A 25066-nucleotide genomic window follows, 5' to 3' on the forward strand; every position below is an offset into this window, starting at 1 on the left:
TCTCACACTTCTACTATAGTTCCTGAAGTCACCTCTCAAACTATTGATCTCAAGACCTGGTCTCAGGGTCTGCTGTTGGGATTCCCCAACCTAACACATGCCCTTACACACAGGAAACAGAGCTTCTTGTCCTGGGCATCATGCTTTCCAGAGACTTACTCTGAATCTCCTCTGGCATTGTTTCTCTGCATATGCAAGGAGTATATCGGCCCAATGGCACAATCTACATGAAGTCCAGCCCCAGCCATGTTCCAAGTTCATGGGATGCCATAATTCACAATCCAAAGTGCTTTGATCCCATTTCCAGTGTTTGCACAGGACTCTTCCCTGTGTCAATCCTCCCGATGGAAAACTCCTAGAATTGAAGCATAACTAGGAGGTGGCTATCAAAAGGAAGATGTGGACCAAGATTAATTATGTGGCCTGAGTTACCCACAAATTTGTACAAAAGAGCCATTATGGTACATATTACAATCGAAGGAAGGAAAAGAACAGGGTGGTCAGCGTCCAGCTACCTTGCACTGTCATGGTCTAGTGCAAAACTCTGAAGAGGCCAAGAATTCTGAATTCACACTTGCACTTCCAAGGTGGTATTAGTTGTATTTGTCAAGATAAAATGACAGAAGGTGTTCTATTTAAAAATCTGTTTGATTACTTAAAAAAATTATGCATATGATATGTGGGCTTCCATTTGTACTTTTGACTTGGGCATCACAAATAGTTAGGGACATTCTGGACCTGTCCCTTCTGTCCCTACTCCACTCAGATGTCCTTTTCTTTACAGGTGACCCTGGTAATTGTGGCAGTTGCCAGGGTTCTGTAATTAAAGGTAACTAAATATATCCAAATTTATCAGATTAAAGTTACTGAAGAAAATAAAGGAACCTAAGAAAGAATCTAATGAAAGCATACTTAATTTTATATAACATTAGACACTGGACGAAGTCAGTGTGATCTATAGTTTTTGAAATAAACCATAAAAATATGCTATACTTAGATCCTAGATCATAGTTGAGAAAATTAGTCAGTATTGCTATTTTGGTCAGCTATCCCTGCATAACAAATTATCCAAAAACCTAGCAGTTTAAAAAACAACTATTTATTTGCTCATGATTCTGTTGCCTGATCTCATTTGGGAAAGCTTATCTGCTTCATGTGGTATTTGCTGGACTCACTCATGAACTGGAACGTCAACTGGAAATTCTGTCCATGAGCTTTCCAATTTTCTATGAGATGAGCCTAATATTTTTCATACAGTACAAAAGAATTACCAGTAGCAAAATAATGAAAGCCCTAATGTACAAATGGTTATCGTACATCTGCTTCCTTCACATTACTTAATAATGTGAAAAGCGAAAGCTTGTCACACAGCCCAAACCAGAGCAACAAAAGAGGGAAAACTACCTAAAATGTGTACAGGCAGATATGATCCACTTGGGCTTTTACTGAAACAGTCTACCTTGTCTTAACTATAAAGGAAGATACATTTATTAAACTGGTGAGGTGACAGATGCAATCAACTGAGAGTTAAAAATCCTGTTTTCTAATTTTAGTTCCTCTCCTACATTGTGTAACCTTGGGCAAAGAACTTAGATGTTTCTTTCTTTCTTTTTTTTTTTTTATAATGCAATTTCTTAATCTGTTAAAATCAAAGATTGAGATTTGATCAGTAGTTTTCAAGCATTTTATTTTTTGGTTTGGTGGTCCTATGTCTGAACACTATCTAAGACAGAATCTCAATATAGAAAACAAATTAGCCTAGAATTGGTCTGGTTGAAATAGGAAGAGAAGCTAGAAGCTCCAATTCATGTCTACAACCCTCTATAGCCAAACCAAAATACTTTACAAGAATGCTATGGCTCTATAGAATATCATTTGATTAATTGATTTCTTATGTTTCTTTCTGCCTTAATATTCCATGATTACATGAAAGTACATCACATGTGTGGAAGAGACTAAATAATATAGTAAATTCATCATTATCTTCTACAGTTAAGTATATTATTGGTAAGCCATAGTCAGAAGCTCTTAATTCAGAAGACGAGATATCAAGAGAATGAGTATCTATGTTTACATGAATTCATTTATATTAATGAATTTACAATAAATAGATATTTATTTGTTCTAAATTCATGTATGAGTAATTATATTTTCAGAGAATTTTTTGGCCTATTTGCTAATCCCACTTCCATCTACCATGTTTCCCCGAAATAAGACGTAGCTGGACCATCAGCTTTAATGCGTCTTTTGGAGCAAAACTCAACATAAGACCCCGTCTTATTTTAATATAATATAAGCCCGGGTCATATATAATATAATATCAGATTGGGTCTTATATTAATTTTTGCTCCAAAAGACGCATTAGAGCTGATGGTCCAGCTACGTCTTATTTTCGGGGAAACACGGTACTACTGGAAAGTTTTAGTGTGGATTTTCTTTTCTATTTTACAAGTAGAAAGACAAATCACATGCCAGTTGGAATTTTATCCATTTTAATTACTTAATGTTTATTGGCACGTCTACCTCACAAATGCTCTGGTAAAGTAAGTGATAGATTCATTGTGTACTAACAATTGCTCATTACTGAGTTTCTTCATTTAATATCAAAAACGTGAAGTGTGCCATAGACTTCATATAAAAAAGAAAAACATTCAGCAATTAGAAATTTTAGAGTGTGCTTGATGTATTTCGTAAAATGTTTTCATTAGAAGTGTAGTATAACATCATCCACTAAAGAAAAAACATTTTCTGAAACGGTTTAGCTGCTTAAATTTTCAAACGTATTATACTATTCAATAAAAGAACGATAACTTGAAGTGATAAAGAACCATACTAATTATGGACAAATTCAATTTTTGAAATGTTGGTTAAAATGGGTTTTTATCACTTCAAAAGAGGCTGAACTACTTTGTTTTTCTATCACCAGGAAGATCTACAATGATATAAGATAAGAAAGAGAAAGTAGTAGGAAGTAGGAATCAAGAAAGGAAAAGGAGAGTTGGGGATGCTAAGAGAATAGCACATGACCTTTTTTCTTTCCCTAACCAATGCCAAATGGCTGAGACACTGGACTTGCCTCCCCATGAAGTTTCTAAGTATCTGCAAGCAGGAAAGACTGGTGAAAGGAAATACTTGCACATCCTTGCAGGTGCCCTACAACACAGGAAGGAGGCCACAGAAAGATATCAAAGTGCTAAAGGAAGCCAATGACAAGAATTGCCAATTTTTTACCAGCACAGACAAGACAGGCTTAATAGATACAGGAAAACCAAATCTTATTGCATCCGTCAGTAAGGTAGAACCTCACCAATGTTCTGTCTGCTTGATCTCCCAATTACTGAGATGTACAGTAAAATCTCCCACTCTATGGATTTCTCCTTCCATATTTTGCCATTTTTTGCTTTGTACATTTTGAGATGACGTGGTTGGGGGGGAAACAGTTTGAAATTTTTCTCTACATTGGATTATTCCTTTCTAAATCAATACATTTGCTTTACAGTCTATTTATTCTAATATTAAAATATTTATGCCAGCTGTTGGTTGTTTTTTTTTTAATTTTTACTGGGGAATTTTGGAGAACAGTGTGTTTTTCCAGGACCTATCAGCTCCAAGTCAAGTTATCGTTGTTGTTTTTTTCAATCTAGTTGTGGAGGACGCAGCTCACTGGCCCTTGTGGGAATCGAACCGGCAACCTTGGTGTTATGAGCACTGCGCTTTAACCACTGACTCAACCAGACGCCCGCCAGCTGTTTTTTGATTAGTAAATACCTGGTATAGGTTTTGGGATATTTTACCAGGTAATTTTGTAAACACCATAAAGCTGCATTTCACTTTCCATTGTGAAAATACCAACTTTTATAGCTTAATCTGTCTATATTTATCGTGATTAATATTTGTGTTTAATATCTCATTTTGTGCCTTTCTTTCCCATATCCTTTATTTAGCTCTTCTCTGTTCCTGTATTCTCTTAAGCTCATCAATATTTCTTTATTTTCTTTTATGCATTTCACTGGTTTAGAAATTATACATTCTCTGTATTTTTCGGTTTGCCCAAATATTCAACATTCATTATGTAAAAATATCTTAAAATAGTTCAAACCTCTTCCCTAAAAGTACAAGAATCTTACATGCCTATAAAGGCAATAATCCACACCTTATAAAATTACTGTCCTGTAATTGAGTTCACTTTGTTTTTATACCACCTGAATTATTCGTTATTATTTCCATAGCCAATGATCAGTAAGATTTACCCACATTTACTGATTATTTTATTAACCACCGCTCTTAGATCCTAATTCTTCCTAATTCAATTTCCTTCATCCATAAGTAGATTCTCCATTTGTTCTTTTAGCAAATATCTGTGAGTTTTAAATTTTCTCAATTTCATTGTTGGATTGAAAACATTTTTATTTCAACTTTACTCTTGAGTGATAGTTTACTGGGATTTAAAATTCTAGAATTATAGTTCATTTGCTTCAGCACTGTAATTCCGTTGTCTTCTGGCTTCCATAGTTACTGTTGGTAATTCTGCTTTCAGTATAATTTTTGTTCCTTTGAAAATGTTTTTCTGCTGTTGCTTTTCAGAATTTCTCCTCTTTGCCATTCCCCTGTTGCACTGTAAGTCATTTAGGTGTGAATTTAGGTGTCAATCTTTTATCTTCTAGCATTCAAAACATTAGTTCTGCCTTTTCTTTTGTTGTTTGCTCCTATAAATAGCAGAGGGTTATCTTTCTCGGGTGGTCACTTATACAGGGTCTCATTCCCCTTTCACTTTGCAGTGATCTCTTTGATCTAAAAGTGGAGGTAGCTCAATGCACACCCTTGGGCCAATTTCCTCTATCAAACAAGCATCCATTTATTAGATGTAGGGAGGATATTTTCTTATATCCACTGGCAGTTTTCAAATAATCTAGGGGAAATTTTACATCTTAGAAAATTTCATTATCTTTCCATTAATGGGTTAACTCTAATCAGATCAGTAACATGTACCATAAATCACTTGGACTCCCCCCATCTGTTACTACCGCCAGACCTCCATGCTACATTCCATACATCCTTGATAAAATGATGTTCCTCCACATTTTCCCCGCCAGTTACAGTCATTTTAACTCCAGGGAATGTGTCTTTTCAAGAGTGATTCAAACAAAGAAGTAAAAATAAAGGGCCACCTTGGAAAGCATTTCACATATATTCATTCATTGGGATAATATTTGAAAACACCTACTATGTGCCAGGATGTGTGCAATGAGGAGACAGCTTCCTAGTTTTCTGGCAGGTACAGATAATACATTTCTGAGGAAAAGGCAGATCATGGGACTAGACTGTTTCCTCTTTACATGAAAATTGTTTTAATTGAGCATGAGTCTGTGGAGGCTATTAAATGTGTTTTTCAATCAGGCTACAATAGCTCAGTAATTATTGGGAATTCCTTATAGGATTTATGTAAATGGGTGGTTGTTATCTTTCCTTTCCATTGCTATTGAATTTTTGAATTTCTGTATGTCTTCATGGATCATTTAATGGAAAATTATGAGAGAGACTAACATGGAGTTGTAGCTTGCCAGTATTTTAACTAAGAAGTTTTCTTTTTCATATAATTTTGAAGAAGATAAAATTTCCAAAAGAAAAGAACTGAAATAAGATTTCATTTTCTAATTAACCCCTCCGTGGGGAAGGAAGCAAGGGATTGCTGACAGCAAATTAACTTTGTGTTCTGCATTTCCAATTCTGAATACCATTAATTTTCTCTAATTGTCTAATATTAAAAATAAAATCTGTTTTGAACAGAGTTGATTTTTAAGTTCTTGTAGATTGATTTACTAAGTGTACAAATTAGTTTGAATGAGCTGTTAACAAGCCAATAAACAGCACATTCTCTAGGACTTAAACTACGGGAAAAGGCTTATACAATTTTTCATTAAATGCCTCCCTAAATGTATTATTGCATAGCATATGTTCACTATTGAATATCTACAGAAAGAATAAGACACTGTTTAAAAGGCCACATTTTTCCAACAGAGATCGTAAGACAGTCGTAGACAAAAGCCAGATTTGAGAAGTTGAGAACTAGTCATGCAAGAATAGAAACTGCAAACGCAGATCTCTCTCTTGAGAAGTGTGTTTGCTATGGGAAAGGTTTGAATTTCTTCAGTTTTTGAAGCTTGAGAAAATTTGGGAGCCAAAAGTAAAGAAACTACTTAGAGAAGATGGAGCTGTGATAAATGATGGAGAAGAACCCAAGAATAGGCTATCAGGGATGTGATAAAAGATACATATAGCAAAACTGATAGAGTAAATCCCTAATCTTTGCAGACGGGGGCGGGTACCCCTTTTGTTCAGGTAGCCCCTTTTCCTCCATGAGAGAGGACATGCAGTCACTTGCCCAGTGGAGGTTGGGGATGGGGAAAAGATTGGAGTGAAAATGATGTTTAAAAAACCTCATAGACACCAGAAAGGTGGTTACCAGAGGGGAAGGGGAGTGGGTGGAGGATGAAGAGGGTACAGGGGGTCAAATGTATGGCAATGGAAGGAGACTAGGCTTTGGGTGGTGAGCACACAATAGACTATTATAAATAGTCGTATTAGAAAGTTGTACACCTGAAATTTATATAATGTTATTAACCAATGTTACCGCCCAAAAAATTAAATAAAAAACAAATAATTGGGAAAAAAGAGACTACTAATAACAGTGTGGAAAGGTTTTTGTGACAAACGCAAGAGTCCATGGATAAGCAAGTACAGGGATCAAATGCCTAGATGGCACCAGAGACACATCCATCTATCGGAGGACTAAATAAGAAGAGAACACAAACCAACCATTGCAGGGCTTTGCATACGGCTGGTGTCCAATAAATATCATCCCTACCCCAGCCTACTAACATAAAGGGTCTCTGTGATGTATGAAAGTGGGACAGTGTGCACTTTCTTTACAGCTTCATTTCCTTCAAAGGAAAGCATTATCATGTTACATGGTAGAATGGGAAAAGTGATAATCTTCCAAATGAGAGGTGCTAAAATAAATGTGAATTTAAATAGACTATTTTTAATAACTTTGGTAATAGCTATAGTTAATCAGAAATGCGGAATTTTCATTAAGAATTTCAAAAAGGTAAAGGCTGACAGGCAACATTAATACTATGACAGGGCAAAAGAGACAGCCATTTTTTAAAACCTCAAAACAAGATCATTTTGATGCATTGAGAACCTCAAGAGATTATAAATATGACCCTACTTCCACCCCTTTTCTGCAATTAGCAAGAACACTGGGCTACCTCTACTTCTCCATATAAACTCTTTTTTTTTTCTTTTCTTTCTCTGTGCCACTCATAAAAAGAAAAAAAAGAAATATTTGTTTCTATGTTACTATATTTATTGCTAGAAAATCGGTTTGTTCTCTTCAAATTGGCTTATACCATAAAAATAAGTTTGTGTGTTTTTTTGAGGGAGTGGGGGCCAGCCGGGTGGCTCAGGCGGTTAGAGCTCCATGCTCCTAACTCCGAAGGCTGACAGCTCGATTCCCACTTGGGCCAGTGGGCTCTCAACCACAAGGCTGACAGTTCGATTCCTCGACTCCCGCAAGGGATGGTGGGCTGTGCCCCCTGCAAGTAGAAAAACGGCAACTGGACCTGGAGCTGAGCTGTGCCCTCCACAACTAAGACTGAAAGGACAACAACTTGAAGCTGAACAGCACCCTCCACAACTAAGATTGAAAGGACAACAACTTGACTTGGAAAAAAAGGCCTGGAAGTACACACTGTTCCCCAATAAAGTCCTGTTCCCCTTCCCCAATAAAATCTTTTAAAAAAAAAATAAGTAAATAAGTTTTTTAACCTTTAACTCTAATATTCCTTGTCTCAAATTCTAATAAATGTTATTTAATAAAGTAAAATGCTTATATGCTTCTACTTTTCATTAATTTAAGTCCACTGTCTAATATCAGAATATATATTGTTTAGGGTACGTATTTTATTTGACCTGCTACTATCCTGAGTTAGAATACTCTGTTTTTGTAAACTTACTTTGTTTAAATGTATGTTGAAGGAAGCGAAAATGGAAACTTGGGCTGAAAGCTTCCTCTATAAACTTAAATACACAGGAAATCACGTTAGATGTGAACCATGAGAGGCCAATTGCATTTTACAAGTTTTATGCATAATCTTTTAAAAATTGTTTGCAGTTCTATCTTTTAATTTTCACAATTATCTTCTTACTAAAATATTTAACAATTGATATAAAATAAAAATATTAGCCTTAGAAAAATATCTGAAAGAATTTTAATTGCAAATAACTTCACGGTTATTTATAATTAAATGGCATCTTTAACATTCCAGTCTTCATTAGTGTTTATTAAGACTATACTTTGAGTTTCATGTCAAGTCTATGCTATATATTCTTAGTTATATGTTTTCTCAGAGTGAATTCTTTAAAATTTGAATTACCCTATATATCCTATATATCGACTATATTAATGTTAGTTTTATTTGTAAACAATTTTTGGATGAATGCTTCTCTACCAATAACAGTTATCCCATTGTATTACAAGAGCTAGTTATCTGTTAGTCCTTCAAATGGATGAATACAGTAATTTTCATCATTTTTCCCAAAGAAATTGATGCTCAATAGTGGTGCTGAATGAATAACTGAAAATGAATCACTTGGACTGAAAACCCTTGCTGGGTTTATAATATACATAGCTCTATCCAGTTATCTCAAAAGGGATTAAAAAGTTATCACAATAAATTATTCATTTCAAAATTTAATAGCACATTGAAAAGCTGGAGGTAATAATGTTTAAAAAAAAAAAAAAAGACAAATTATCACAAGAGGTCTCAAACTGACAGGTGGGGTGCCATGTATGCCCTCGCAGTTGTTTGGCTGGTTCAAGCTTTTATTTTTATTTTTTTGAATTTCAATATTTAGACAGCATCTACTCTCCAGTTTGTCATAGGCTCCATCATCCCTACTGCCTTCGACCAGATCTAATTCATAAATCCTTGTTACCTGCTTGACTACTGAGCATTTGAATCGGAAATTTCAGATCTCCTAGGAAGGCAAAGTGAACAGATTATCCTGTACCTTATAATTTTTAACTGTAACTTCAGATATAGAAATATTTTGTTGTTAAACACAAAGCCATAAGAAAACATCAAGTGAAAATTTAACAAAACCAAAGTTAGCAACATAACTTAGAATCCATGACGCATTGTAGGAATAGTCCTAGTAAAAGAATTATATTCCTATATTATCTACCAGCTTGAAAAGTGAAAGAAAAATGTACATTAATTTTAATACTTTAAATTATTTAGTCACATTTTTTATATCTTATAGGTATTTAATAATGTACATTTATTAATATTCTATTAAATCTGGCTTAGTCCTTCCTGAACACAAAGACAGAATAAAAGGACACCAGGAGGCCAAGAGTAAATACTCAACTAATAAAGGCCCTAATCCAGCTCAAAGATGAATTACTCATAAATGGTACCGTTCTCTTCTGATACACTCTTGACATCAACATCCCTCCTATCCATTAGAGCCAGCCAACGCCTCAAATCCAGGACAACTTCTGCAACCAAGTTCACTGTCAAAGAAAGAGCTCACCTTTCTCAAGGTGCACTTATTATCTTTATCAGATAACTACTCTTTAACAAAGACAGGTTTGCAAATTTTAGTACCAGGATTTAGCACACAGATTCAGTACAAAATTTGGATTACTGTGATGTGGTATGTTGGTTATTTATAACACAAAATATTATTCAATAATTGGTATTTATGTAGCTGAACTATTTTTTCAATTATATTATGAACATAGTATTAAGTAGAGAAATCTCTTATTTGTATTGTACAATTTCACAGTGCCTGTGAAGGGGCTAGATATTGCAATCCACATGGTACTGATTACCTGTTTTCTTTGTAGGTTTAAGTCTGTTAGCTTGCATTTCTGGATACTGAGGAATACTGATTCTCTTGGGCATACGAAAATATTCTGGTAGGCTCAGTTCTGTTATGTATGAAATAGACTTAGGCTTCTTTAACTGTGAGGTATTAAAAAGCATAAAAGTCTGCAAATAAACAGAGAGTAAAATTGGAATGCAGTTCTCTTACCTGTTACCTCCAAAATACAAAATATAGCATTATCATTTAGACTCCACATTTGCGGGAAAATCCACCAAGGGACTGAATTTGTTCATTTCTTTAGACACATTATTTAACTGGTGGAAGACAACACTAACACGTTTCATAGAGTTAATGGAGTCATCCTTTATTCAGAGATGCTCAATATCCCCGGCTCTAACGCTATCAGTGTTGAGGAATTCATTGCCTCAGGAAGAAACCATTCCATTGGTGAACAGCACTGAGAAAGTGCTTCCCTCCTCGAGTTGAACCCTCTGTACCTTAACATCTCCCTATCAGTTCTAGTTCTTAGCAGTACAATCAGGGCCCTCTCTTTTGCTAAGGACAATTTTGTGGGGGAAAAAATACATACCGGGGTGCCAAAAAAATGTATACAAGTGGACACTTTGGTCAGCGTTGCTCAAGCAGTAGTTCGCCGTAATCACAAGTGTCTGGACGCTGATGGTAACCACTGTGAGCATCTCTTGCACTTGCAGAAGTCAGACGTGACTTGGATTCATCTTTTGTTATTGGTATATATTGAGCATTCCAATTTTAATAGTTTTTATCTTTCTTAAAATGTGTGTACATTTTTTTGGCACCCTCTGTATATATAAAACTAGGCTCTGCCCCTCCACAGATCTCCAAACATCCCTTTTAAGTATGTTACATATTTTTAGTCCTTTTAACTATTACTTATATAATGTGCATTATAACTCACTTTCATGCATATGCTGCTTAAGACACAATCGAATTCAATACTGTCCTTCCTAAAATGGACCACCAAAGAGAAACCCAGCTCCCTGAGCGTAGACCACAGAGATAGGCAATCATTTATTTTGCTCCACTGCCTACCACAGAGTACAGCCCAATGGTTAGAGCAAGCATTCTTGAAGCCAGACTGCTTGCAGTTATACCCCAACTCTAAGTAAGCTTGGCCACCTTACTAACCAAAGTCACAAAAATCTTCATTTGTGAAATATGGGTGATAACAGTACACACTGCCTATGCCTGGTGTATTCAAAGTGTAAGCAAGTGTCAGGTGCTTGGCACATATTTTAAGGATTCATTAAATGCTGGCCATCCTTATCATCATGGCCATCACTATCCTGTCATGGTCATCACCATGATCTTGATCATCTCATTACTCATCAAAAATAAATGTTAGTGCCTTTAGCAATTATCGCACTCACTGGGTTCATTATCTATAAAATCCACAAGGATTTTTATCTACAAAGTCACATTTTCCACCTCCTTTATTTTGGCAATTCAAACCATGCAAATGCAGAAAGTGAAGTTACTTCATTTATACTTTATCGTTGTTTGAGTTTGGTTCATTTTTCTAGTCATTGTGAATAAACAATCTGTTCACATCAGCAACTAGTTCTTTATCCGACACACATGTCATCTGCCTTCTATATCGTCAAGTCATTCAAAATAGTCTGTATTGACAGAGACTTCCGTCTTAACCAAACTCTAGTCAGTCTCCTCCACGCCCTCTTCTCAACTAGACCTCAACCGTGGCATACTAAAACTGCCGATTCTCGGCATAAATCACTTTGTCCACTCCCTTCCATCACAAACACACACTGAGACTTGAACAAGAACTAACATAGTGTCTAACAGCTCAAGGCCGTATCTCTAGGACGATCCCAGTCCCCCTTCAAGTGCCTACCAGAGCAAGCTCAGTGCTGCCAGGAGAACACATAGTACGTTCCAGCCAAAACCTGGTAATAGGCAGATAGGCCCCTGAAACCATTCTTACAGCAGTTACTTGAGAAAGCTTCTAATTATAAATCCTTTCTCTCCCCTTTTGAGATGTCAATCTTCTATCTCCCAGAACTGTCTTCACAAGGACCTCAGAGCCCTCTCTTTGAAAAGCAAACATTCAAGGAGATAATGCTCCCAGTCAGGTAGTACCTTGCTCTAACTTGCATCGGTACCTCCAGTAATAAATATTCCAGAAGTTTGTTTCTCCTGCAGATAAGCATCAATTAACACATGCATATCACATCCACCAACCCCCTTCCACTTCTTGTAAATGTTCACTTCCCTAACTCTGCTCAAGCCCTCTGAGTCTCCCTCCTCACTTTCTGTCATCCTCGCTTTAAAACTCCCAGTTGCTTCTGCACAAATTGAAGTAGAGTTCACTTCATGCTGGCTCCGCCTCCCTATTGTAATAGTTACTGAATAAAATCTATCCCCTTATTGTTTTAACTGCTAACCAGCTTTATCTTTCAGAGTATCAATGGATTACTTCAGGATTTGGGGTGTACTTAAATTAAACACCTATAAAAACTTTCTCTTTACCCTTCTGAATCTTCACCGAGGAGATCTTTTAGATTTCCTTTTTTAAACATATTATCAAATTTCAAAATTCTGATGATTTTTCCTGCCATTTATCTCAGAGCGCATAGCATGGCTTTTAAAACGTAAGCATGAGCAAGCTAACAGAAAATATAAAAAAACAACCATGTAAGCTCTGAATCTTTCCAGTACCATTGAGTATATCATTAGAATTGGTTTATTGACGGTCAGCAGCATATGAATTCAACAAATGAATACTAAGTGGTGAAGCGTCAGAAATTCATGATCATAACAAAAAGATCTTGTCTCTCACAGTATATAAAGTAAATATGTCATATTGCTATTACCCTATAAATATTTCAAAAATTTAAACTGCTTACTATCGTGTAATAAAAAATTAGACATGTCACTTTTCTTTGGTAGAAAAGCGATTGCATTTATTCAATTAGATTTAGTTTTGAACAAATATATTTCAAGGATGATTTTAGATATTATTCATTGCACAGTTATTTAATGCTATAAGAGAGCACTCTAGACTTTTATTTATTCCACTATACAATTTCACGGTAGGAAACTAAGAAGTGAACATATGATCTACACAGGGCAAGGAAAGGAGTAAGAGGTAGGACTATGTGTCTTTGAGTGTCTTTGATTTGTTTTCCAGCTTTAAAAGACAATACTGTCTCTACCCTGAACTGGACTGTAATCTCTGCCCAGTCACTGAGGGCAACTTAGGTCTTTTTATGCCTCACTCATTCCTTTTTTTTTGTATTATAAGTGTAATCCTTTCTTCTCTACATTTCTCCATGGGGTCATCAAAATAATTTGAAAAGTGCACATAAAAGTATTTGGGGGTGAAATGTATAAAACGTTATATAAGGAGAGAGTATTTTAAAAATTTATCTTGTTTACTATTGTGTTGCAAAAAGTACTAGCATTATTGTATTTCAGGAGCACACTTGGACTTGAAAAGAAACCTTCATGACTAGATGTATGTAAGTACAATAAGATGTATCTATAAGTTCTGATTTGATATAGCTGCTTTTCTTAAACTGATACATTCAACCTTTCTGTAGTAATTTTCTATACTTAGAGAGTTTTTGCTAAAATAAAAAACGCATGACATTCACAGAATTCAAAGAAAATAGTAATCTTCGGGTGCAAAAACTTTCAGTTTTTAAATTTAGAGACTGCTTAAAACATTTCAAATTTTAATTAAAAAAAACCAAGGTTTATTCATAAGTAATAATAATAATTATAATTATCATAATCATTGCTATTTCCACCAACAAATTCAGAGAAGGACACACATAGATATCCATCCTGCAAATGTGGGAAGGAAATAAGGATAAGTAAACAAGATGACTTTGTGAAAAGTCAGACTATGAGGCAATCTGGATAGACATCAGCCTACACAATGAGGACTTGAAGTTGAAAGTGTCATTTGTTCAGGCCCATGTTCAATTCAGTTAAATAATGACAGCACCTCTCACGCACAAGACATTAATATGTAAACAAAAAGCAAACAGCAAACGTTTTTAGATTTCTAGGAATTCACGTCCTAGAGAAACAAGTACATATAAAAATAAATCTTATACAAAACATAATTTGATAAATATAATAATAAAAACAAAAAGTGTGCTGGGTTCCAGAGAGAAAGCTAAAAGAAGAGAAAGACAGAAACCATATACATGCATAAATCATAGAAAGAAGATCCATGGGTAAAATCTATCTACCTCAAGCATTTTTCATTTAAATAACTGTTTTGACAAGAGGGAAGCATGAAGAAAATGAATTTTAAAGGGGTGGGGAGGGGGAGAGAGAGAGAAAGAGAGAGAGAGAGAGAGAGAGAGAGAGAGAGAGAGAGAGAGAGAGAGAAGGCTGTGATAGGCTTAAAATTTGAAAAGGGCACATACTGAACATTTTTACTGTAATAGTGTACTGAAAGGTGACCATAAACTTCCCAAATTCACTGTTCTGTAGTAGAAATAAGCATTTTAGTATGAGCTGAAGAGAGCCATCAGCTTTTTAGATGCAGTGTGCATGCGTCAGTCCAGAGGGCATCATAGCCTCAGGCCTTGATATTTTTGAGCTAATCAAACTTTAAAAATTCAGGTCACCCATAACCTATCAGCATTAATTATTAAAAATCTGTGCTTAGACTGTATTGATTTTAGCATTCTGACACATAAAAGCAAAATCATCCCCACAATGCCAAGTATTTTGTTGTAATATATGCAAATGAAGGTAAATCTTAAACAACAAGGGTGAAAACATTTATCATTTATTACTACACTGAACAAAGATGTAGTGACCGCCTTTGGCACAGCACACACTTTTCTAGGCACTGGTGATACGAAAGTTAACTAAACAAGTATCTTCTCACAAAGGCCCTTGCTGGAGACAGACATGAGTAAATACATATATTAATTTCAGGTGGTAAATGCTATCTATAGAGAAAACTGAAGAAAATTTAGGGTTTGGAGATTGGCTGGTGGAACTAAGATATATATATATATATATATACATATATCATATATATAAAGCACATATATATATCATATATATAAAGTATATATATATCATACATACAAAGCATATATATGATATACATATCTATCATATATTATATATAGATATATATCTATCTATATTATATATATTATATTATATATATCTATATTATATATAGATAGATATATCTATATTATATATATTATATATATCTATATTATATATAGATAGATATATATCTATATATAATATATGATATACATATCTATATGAATTGGTAAAGCAGAACCTCATTGGCAGCATTCTAGCAGACTGGAAGCAATTGAGGGAGGCAAACTAATAACTAGGAAAACTAACAAAGGAAGTGCACGGGCCATTAGGGTGCATGCCTGGTTTGTTTGAAAACCAGAGGCCTGCACTGAAGGAGTGACATGAGTGAATGGGTTCCAGAGGAGAGGCTGAGGTCAGGGAAGGAGGTTGGACTGACCGGGAGGGTCATGGAGACCATCCTAAGGGTGATGGTTTTTATTCTGACATGAGCTGGAAAGGCAGTAGAGGAGCAACGTGAAGAGGTCTACATTTGAAAAGAACCGCTGTGGCAGCTCAGTGATGACTAGACTGTACCTTCTTTCAAACATAAAACAGAGTTCAAGCTGTAGTAATAGAGCCTATACTTCCAGTCATAGTAATAATAACAATAACGCCATATACCAGGTAATGCATATACCAGGTAATATGCTAAGCATTTTACATAATTATCTCACTTAGTTTCCATAAATTATAAGTATCTCCAGATTCAAAATATAAAAATTGAAGTTTGACGATTTTTAAGGAACCATTCCACAGTCAATGCAGACATTGTGAAGAGCCTGGATTCTCAGCCTGGTAATCTGACCCCAGGGACAATCCTCTCTGGATGCACAGCACAACATCCTGGGCCACGTTTAGAACATGTCCCGACCCACCCACTCCTCTTCCAGAGATTTGTATTTAATTGTTCTAGAGTGGGCCTGGAACATTACTATTTTAAGTTCTCTAGGGCATTCTACCTTGCAGCCAGAATGGAAGACAACTGTGAATTAAGCAACTACACTGTAATGCCTAAAATTAGTAGTATACTTAGTTACTACTAACTTAGTTATTACTACTAAAATTAGTAGTCATGTTAAAATTAGTAGAATGATTTCTTTCAGAATTATTATTTTATTTATCTTTTCAATTACAGTTGACCTTCAATATTGTATTAGTGTCAGGTGTACAGCATATTGGTTAGACATTTATATAACTTAAGAAGTGATCCCCCTGGATAAGTCTAGTATGCATCTGGCACCATACATAGTCATTATAATATTACTGACTCTACTCCCCATGCTGTACATTATGTCCCCATGACTATTTTGTAACTACCAATTTGTACTTCTTAATCCCTTCCCCTTTCTCACCCAGCCCAACCCCCCTCCCCTCTGGTAACCATCAGTTTGTTCTCAGATTTATGATTTAATGAAGTAAAAAAGAAAAAAGCACTGAGCGGTCTTTCTGGGGAAAACCAGCATTCATCATTTTTCTATGTAGAAATGTTATGAGTAAGCAACAGCTCTGTATACTGTTAGAGAATAATTCAAGTGCGCAACATCTGTCTATTCCCACCTCAGTCCTGGTCAGCCCCAGGATGGCGATGGCCACGCGGATACTACTGCTTTCCAGGGTGCCTGTGATAAACCTTCGCCGATACTCTATTTCCGACATCTGATGCTGGGCTGCAAAAGCCAAAGCCTTTTCCTTTGCTTCATTAATCAGTGGCAATATAAGGTCCACATTCAAGAACTGATAGGGCATGCCTTCCAAGAATAGAACTGGCTCTTTCTCCATAAAAACTGGGGGAAAGAAAAACATGACTGCAATGACTATTTATGCCCTTGACATTGTTATCCAGGATGAACTTGGGAGGTCTGAAACACAAAACTGTGGCCTTCATTCAACAGAGTAAAAATAAATAGGTAACACATTTCTCGTAGTCCTAATACAGTAACTCAAGAATAAGTCATCAGGAATTAAAGACATTTTCCTGGTATTCTCTAAAAAGAGTTCTAGTCAAATGGTTCTTTCATAGAAACATCACCAATATGCTCAAAATTCCAAGACCATGGTGCTCCTATCAGTAATATGAAGGTAGGGGGAATAGAAATTAATGTAAGGAAAGACATCTGTCAATGACTGACAAGAACTGTTACCTTCTTTCACTAACAACCTTATACTTTAAACTACAATGTGGGGTAGAAATCCAGGTTATATTACAATATACAGAATTTGAAAGTGTAGTGATTTCCAAATTATTTGGGAAATGGAAAATTTGCTGAGTAAATACTTTGAATGCCAAATTTCAATATTTATCTGAAAACTAAACAATAAAGATTTTAAAAAGAATCACCAGCGACATTCTCTTAATTGTTAAAATGGTGATCTAATCAATGGATGTTGACATCATAAAGTTAAAAGGAAACCTTCCAAAATCTAATTATGTATTGGAAAAACTTGCTATGAGGATGCTTAGGTAACTATATGAGAAACAGTTCCAGCCTTTGACATTACAAATGAAATAAAACATATGTATACTCTACCATCTTTTGGAACATTGCTGTAGTCACGTGAAGTTGAAGAATTCACTGGAAGGAAGTCAGAAGGTAAGGGGGCCATACCATTTCCTTCCACGATGTATATTAATTCTCCAATCTAAAACATAAGCACACAATAATATTAAATTGTAAAAGTTCGGAAAAAATTAGGATAAATCTTTCTGTTTTGAGAAAAATCTGCATGCTCTAAAAACATGCATGCACTGTGCATTTCCAGGCAACAATAAGCCCTAAATGAATGGAGAAGGGTAAGGTTTAAATATAGCCCTACCACACTGTGGGAGAAACTCTGTATGCAACAGAGCAGGAGATGGATTAAGAACTTCCCAGGATGGCACTGACAGCAGTTGATCTTTACAACTACAAATACCCATTATAGACTGCTAGCTTAAAACAAACAACCAAGCAAGCAAGCAAGCAATTTTTTTCCTTCATTCTGCAATTTATTGATGGAGGAGAGTAACATCATTTTTTCAGGGTATCTGAGTCCCTAAGTGTCTATATATTTTTTTTTAACTTTCATTTAAGTGTGTTTTTCCAGGACCCATCAGCTCCAAGTCAAGTAGTTGTTTCAATCTACTTGTGGAGGGCACAGCTCATAGTGGCCCATGTGGGGATCGAACTGGCAACCTTGTTGCTAAGAGCACTGTGCTCTAACCAACTGAGCTAACCGGCCGTCCCCATCCCAAGTGTCTATATTTTAAAGTGCAGGTTTTCTAAGTGTCTTTCGATGGATGACTGGATAAAGAAGATGTGGTCCATATATACAATGGAATACTTACTGTTCAGTCATAAGAAAGGATGAAATACTGTCATTTGCAACAACATGGATAGATCTTGAGATTATCATGCTAAGTGAAATAAGTCAGACAGAAAAAGTCGAGCGCTATATGACTTCACTCATATGTGGGATATAAAACTGAGAACAACAAAGGAACAAGACAAAGAAAGAAACAAAAACTCACAGACACAGACAACAGTTTAGTGGTTACCAGAGGGTAAGGGGCAGGGAGGTGGTAGAAGAGGGTAAAGGGGGTCAAATATATGGTGATGGGAGGAGAACTGCCTCTGGGTGGGGAGCACACAATGCGATATACAGATGATACAGAATTGTACACTTGAAACCTATATAGTTTTATTAACCAATGTTACACCAATAAATTTAATAAAATTTTTAAAAAAGAACAGGCAAAATTAATAGATGGTGAGATAAGTCAAAATACTGATTACTTTAGAGGAAGGGTGTTGTTATTAACAAACACAACAAATGCTCCTTAGAAAACGAATCATGCTGCCTGGCCCTCTCTTCCCCCACGTATCTGCATAACTAACTCTCTCACCTTTAAGTCTTTGTTCGAATATCACCTAGTCAGTGAGGCTTACCCTGACCTCCCTATTATAAACTGCAATACACACTCCCCAACTCCTGATCCTTTCTATCCTTTTTGACTTCTTCTATTATACCTCTCACCTTCTGAAATACTCTAGAATTTACTTAGCTATTATATTTTTTGCTTACTACCTGTGTCCCCTTGCTAGAATGTAAGCTCCACATCCAATTGCCGGTCTGCGTGGGGAGTATAAAGACCCAGGCCCCTCACCCCAATTCAGGGCGTCACGATAGGTCCCCCCCCCAGAGCTCCTCATGGGATCCACTGAGGCCTTCGTTACAACTACGTCCAAACCCAACTTTTTGCCCTGTGCCCAGTCAGGCTTCCCTCACTCCCCAAAGGTACTGATTTCCAGGGAAGTTCCCAATAAATTTCCCGTATGTGAATTACAGTCTCACAGTCTGTTTCCTGGAGTACCTGAACTATGACACTGCCATTCACTGAAGCAGAAAACAGGCAAGATCAGGTTTACTGGGGAAGAGTCATGCGTTCAGATTTGGACGTGTTACCTTTGAGGCAACTTTGCCGTATCTAAGAAATAGCAAGCAGGCAGTGCGTACATGAGAAAACAATAGATTTTTCCCTCAAGGTGCTCACAGTATCATCAGGAAGATATGACATGTTCTCCAATAAAAAAAATCCGTTACATCCCATAAGATTACTGATGAAGTGTTGGCAGGGTCCAGAGGACATTAAGAAAGGCCTGGAGAGGATGACATTTTTTTGGATGTGATCACTGAAGGTGGGGGCAGAGGCAGAGCAATGTGAGTGAGGCCAGAAGACAAAACCCCTGGAGCAAACAGAGGGAGCAGAGACCAGCTCAGTTTGAATGGAGGGTCAGGGGTGATATACTGTAGAACTGTACACTTGAAATTTACATAGTGTGATTAACCAATGTCACTGCAATCGATTTAATTTAAAAAATAAAGTACAGGTTTTCAAAATGAGCATTGAGGATCTGAAGATCTTTTAGAATAAGTAATGAGGTAAGCAGTACAAAAGTCTAAACAGAGAGAGTGATACAGACAAAATCAATAGGGGTGGACAGGCCTGGTTTTAATCCTGGGACTGTCATTTATTAACTACTATGCCTCAGGCAAGTTTACTAAATCTCTGAGTTCCGGTTTCTTCCTCTGCAAAATGGGCTGGAAAATATTCCTTCATTTTAGGAACTTTGAGATTAAATGAAAAGGAAGGGGAGAGAAGGAGTCTCAAAAGACATATCAAATAATCACAATGGGTGAATATTATTTAGATGTTGATTCTGAAGGGTAGCAGAATATGTCATCTCAAAATAGGACTGTAGGAGTTCAGGACATGTCATCCCAAAATATGCCCCTTTGGTATATTGATGACTTTGAGCTGTAGGCATTTGAAAAACAGCAAATGCATGAAAAGGCTTTATCTGGACTCCCCTTACCTGCCTAAAGACAGACCTTCCAAAAGGAACTCAATTATCATAAACCACCTCCCTGGGAGTTTCATCATCCAAGGAAGATTGACTCTTACCACAGAAGAAGAAACTACAAGTTGAAGCTGCACCTAGAAAAACTTGGTCACCAACTATATCTCCCATCTATTCTTCTAAAGGCACATTCATCTTTCTGAAAAATCATTCTCTTTGAAGCGACCCATATCCCCTCTCCACTTTCCCTATTAAGACTGTATTTAAGCCTAAATTCTAAGCCACCTCAGGAAGTTACTCAGTTTTCCCTGGGTCTCTCCCATGTATACATGAGGTATACATCTTAATAAACTTCTGTTTGTTTTTCTCCTGTTAATCTTTTATTATGGGGCGGGGGTGGAGGGGAGGTCTCAGCCAAGAGCACAGAAGGATAGAAGAATAATGTTTTTCCTCCCTTACAATTCAAACAAAGAAACTTAGAGATGACAGAAAAAGCATACAAACAATCATGGGGCAATGAGGGAAATATGAACAATGCCCAGATGTTTGATGCTATTAAGAAAAAAAAATCTAAGTTTTTAGTAGTAATGGTATCATGGTAATATCAAATTTTGGTGTTTTTTTTTTTTGTTATAGAGACTATTATTGAATTATCTGTGGATAAAATGATGTGACAATTGGGATTTGCTTCATTATAATCATGAAACATGTCTGCCCATGCACTGTTGAAGCTGAGTGAAGGGTACCGGGGGGATTTACTGCAGTTTTATTTCTACAACTGTGTGTATTTTATATTTTCCATAATAAAATCTTTTTAAAAAAACGCTTACACCTTAAGAAGTAGAATGATTCTAAAGATGTGAGGATTACATGGGGTAACACATATTAGGAACCTAACCGTTTGTCTGGCACTTGAGACATCCACTTAAATGGAGCGGGGCCATTCTGGAGAGCCGGCTTCCCAAACTTTCAGGTGCATATAAATCACCTGAGGATATTATGAAAACACAGATCTGACTCAAAAGATTCAGAGTGAGGACAAGACTTGAGAGGATCAATGAAAAGGAAGACTGGTAAATTTAGGTTTAAACCACACAATAAAGAATCTTGCACCAGAATGGGCTTGTGACAAGAACACAACTGACCAGTAGGAAAGCAAAAGGAAACAAACCTAGCTTCAAAGCTGGGATTGTAACCGGTTTGAACCGTCCCACAATCTTAAAACAATATTAACTGTACGCTTCAGAGACTATTCCAAAGATCTCCTCGAGTAGAAAATATGTGTGTAAATAATATAAAAGTTAATTCATTACATAATAAAAATACATATTCCAAAATATTGTAAATACCTTAGATAACAAGTGAAATGGCAAAAATTGAAAATTAATCTTGAAACAAAAGAATGAACGCTTTCTGATTGTGAGGTCAACTTGTTTATACCTTCATTATCCCTCCCCAATTGAGATTTGTTTATAATAAAATTTTATCCTTTAGTTTCATATGATAACGTTCCATAGGATTTTATTACTTACAATCCACAATTATCTTTAGTGTGTGCTGATAAAAGAAATATGGAAAACTATGACTGTTTTAAATTGTTCAGCTTTTAAATCGGTGCACTATTGTTTATAATGAACACATTATATGTAATTGTCATATAGTAATTTTTCCTAAACAGCCATGTAGTTTGCAAACATAAATCCAAGCTAACTGAATCCAAAGCAAATCTGAAATGTGCTTTGTGTGTGTGTGTGTGTGTGTGTGTGTGTGTGTGACTATGAATACAACTGAGTGATCAATATTGAGGTAAAGTTTCCAATAATAATTCAAATAGAGTACAATGCTTAAGTTCAACAGAAACTGGAGGAAACAATATATTAATATTCACTTTTAACTTTTTTCTCATCCTTATTTTTATCTAAAAATCAGTTGTTTTACCCAAAATATAGTATTCATAAGAAATTATATTCGGTGAGTACAGAGTTACCATAATGGCATGTTTTTAAAAATTTGTACCTGAATGAAACCTGATCTATAGCTGTCTATTCCATGAAAATTAATACCAACCCATGGGAGCTGACACAAAAGGAACAAATTGTTATTTGCCACATTTTTCTTAAATATAAATTATAAACAGCTTTCTAAACACTGGTTAGCTAATTGAAATATCAGTAACTCTATTCAATTACATCTAAATCCTCATATTACATAGACAATGTATTATCATTTTTCAAAAAATTATTTTGTCTGATTTGTTCACTTTCAATATGTTATTTTTATTTTAAAAAATTAGTATCAATGAAAATAATGCCTGTTTTGCCTAAGTCAGAAAATTATACAGGAACGTCATCTGTAGTATTGTCTAATTAGTTCCGTCCACTTTTCTTGAAATAAAATCAGACCAGGAAAGAAATACAAATGCGAGAAAGCACTCATTTATAAGTAGAGAAACCCCTTACATTCCAAGTCTGGAGGCTGTGACAAGGGCAATGAAATTATATGACACATAACAGACACTTTTCAATGTGAGCTATTACATTTCTTTTCTGCTCTTAATTTCATATATACCAGTGGGCATGTTTACTTGGATTTTTATTATATTTTCCAGAAATATGCCACAGCCCATTGTCAATTGTAAGAAACCTTCACAAAAGATGTTTTGTTCTCTCTATGGATCAGGTTAAATGCAGTCCTCAAATAACACAGTTTCATGCAACTTTACAAGAAGCCCAATTGTTAATGACCCAGAAAAGAGGAACACAAATACTGAATTGGCAGGAAAGATTTAATCTCAGTTCTGCCACTAATTATCTGGGTTACGTTGGACATGCCACAGAAGCCCTCCAGATAGAAATAACCTCAACCTTAAAAAAAAAATTAAATTAAATTAAAATAAAAAAGCATTTCTAGACAGAAAATTTACCATGTTGTTTCATAGATCTTAAATTCTACTTATCTTCTTATCTTGGGCGTAGATCTTGCTATGTTTTGTAATTTATTTGTTTGAATTGGCTGAACAACAGTATATTATTTTGATGGCTACACAGGCACATGACAGCTAAGCTAAAATTCTAAACTGTTAAATTTCTTACACTAGACAGAGATCATTAATCATTGTAGGTGACTATTTGATTTTGCCATAGTTGTAATGTGAAACTGACCATTCAGAGTAATCACTTTTCTTTTAAAATACCATGTTTCCCCGAAAATAAGACCTAGCTGGACAATCAGCTCTAATGCGTCTTTTGGAGCAAAAATTAATATAAGACCCGGTTTATATTATATTATATTACACCTGGTCTTATATTATATTAAAATAAGATCGGGTCTTATATTATAGTAAAATAAGATCGGGTCTTATATTAATTTTTGCTCCAAAAGATGCATTAGAGTTGATTGTCCGGCTAGGTCTTATGTTGGGGAAAACACGGTACTATTTTTCATAGAATGATTGAGCTAAGAGACTCAGTAAGGGTAAGAAGAAGACATATAAAAAGGTTTGTAAGCCTGCACTAAAAAGTTCAACTTCCTTAACACAATTTTAACACAATCTTAATTGCATGCCTGAGAGATTATTCCACAGACATTTTGAGAAGGCAACATATATTTAAATGGCATAAAATATGAACTGATTGTTTAATAAAAATATATGGTATGTTGTAGGAAAAGACCTCATCCATTAACAGGAAGGTGGGCCTAGACTCTAGAAGTCATTGTGGCAGTGAAATCAACAATCTCTCTTCTCCTTTGTCAACACATTTTCCAAAACAGTTTCTATTCAGTTTTTTTGCCACCAATTTGCTCTGCAAGTAAATGAAACTTTGCTTCCCTTCAAGTGTGAACATCACTCAAACTGTCATTAAGATTGATCTTTGTATCGATATTCTTTACAATTCTCTCTTGTGCCGTTCTTCCTTCCTCCAAAGCCAACATCATTACCTCTTCTTTCACCATTGCTTCTCACATCCTTCTCTCTGTCCTTACTGCTAATAAAGGAAAAGCAGAGAGCAGTATGGAATGGTAGCAAGTTGAGGAGTGTAATAGATTGCAAGGCACCTAGCCAGTCCTTCAGTCTCCAGTTTCTATCTCCAACTCTTAATCTACTCTGTTTTGACTCCACAGATGCTTTCTAAAACAAAGATGAAATCACATCATGCCTATGCTCAATACCTTCCATTGGGTTCCTGCTTTCCACAATAATAAAATTCAATTATTCAACTTAAAATTCACTGCTATCCTCTTTATCCGTCTGACCTATCCATCCAACCCATTTTCTGTCACTTCCAACAAACCATTGTCAAAATCAGCAATTCAAGTGTCCCTGATTTTCATACTTAGCTATTTTGCCTCATGTTCTTAAAATGTTCTGAGCACACTTCTTCCCTGCCCAAACACTGTTTTACTGGCAAATTTCTACTCGACCATTTTGACCAAACTCCTTTATTAGCCAATTATTCCTGCCTCTGCTATCATATAGAAATGCATTCTTCCATCCATTCTAGAAATGGCCACAATCTGTCTGACTGTGTTATAGAAATTAGTGGAATGTTCCAGGACACCATGTACACAAGGAGAGATTATGCCTTGCAACGGGCATCGTGGTGAGGGCAAATGAAATGCTGACATGCTGTTTAAAAACAAAATGAAATAAACTACCGTCAAATAATTGTACCTCCAGCTATAGAAATAACTTTCATAAAACT

General features: G+C 35.8%; 1 protein-coding gene across 1 annotated transcript in view; it reads right to left on the minus strand.

Annotated features, from left to right (window-relative positions):
• CFAP47 (cilia and flagella associated protein 47) overlaps positions 1-25066 on the minus strand; it is a 374965-nt gene that overhangs the window by 120479 nt on the left and 229420 nt on the right. Inside the window, exons 43-45 of the mRNA XM_033099951.1 lie at positions 17553-17664; positions 16582-16808; positions 9902-10061 (exon numbers count right to left, since the gene is read on the minus strand). Coding sequence (XP_032955842.1) covers positions 9902-10061; positions 16582-16808; positions 17553-17664 — 499 coding nt within the window. The remainder of the gene's footprint in view (positions 1-9901; positions 10062-16581; positions 16809-17552; positions 17665-25066) is intronic.

The sequence above is a fragment of the Rhinolophus ferrumequinum genome, chromosome X (genome assembly GCF_004115265.2).
Source record: "Rhinolophus ferrumequinum isolate MPI-CBG mRhiFer1 chromosome X, mRhiFer1_v1.p, whole genome shotgun sequence".
Classification (NCBI taxonomy): domain Eukaryota; kingdom Metazoa; phylum Chordata; class Mammalia; order Chiroptera; family Rhinolophidae; genus Rhinolophus; species Rhinolophus ferrumequinum.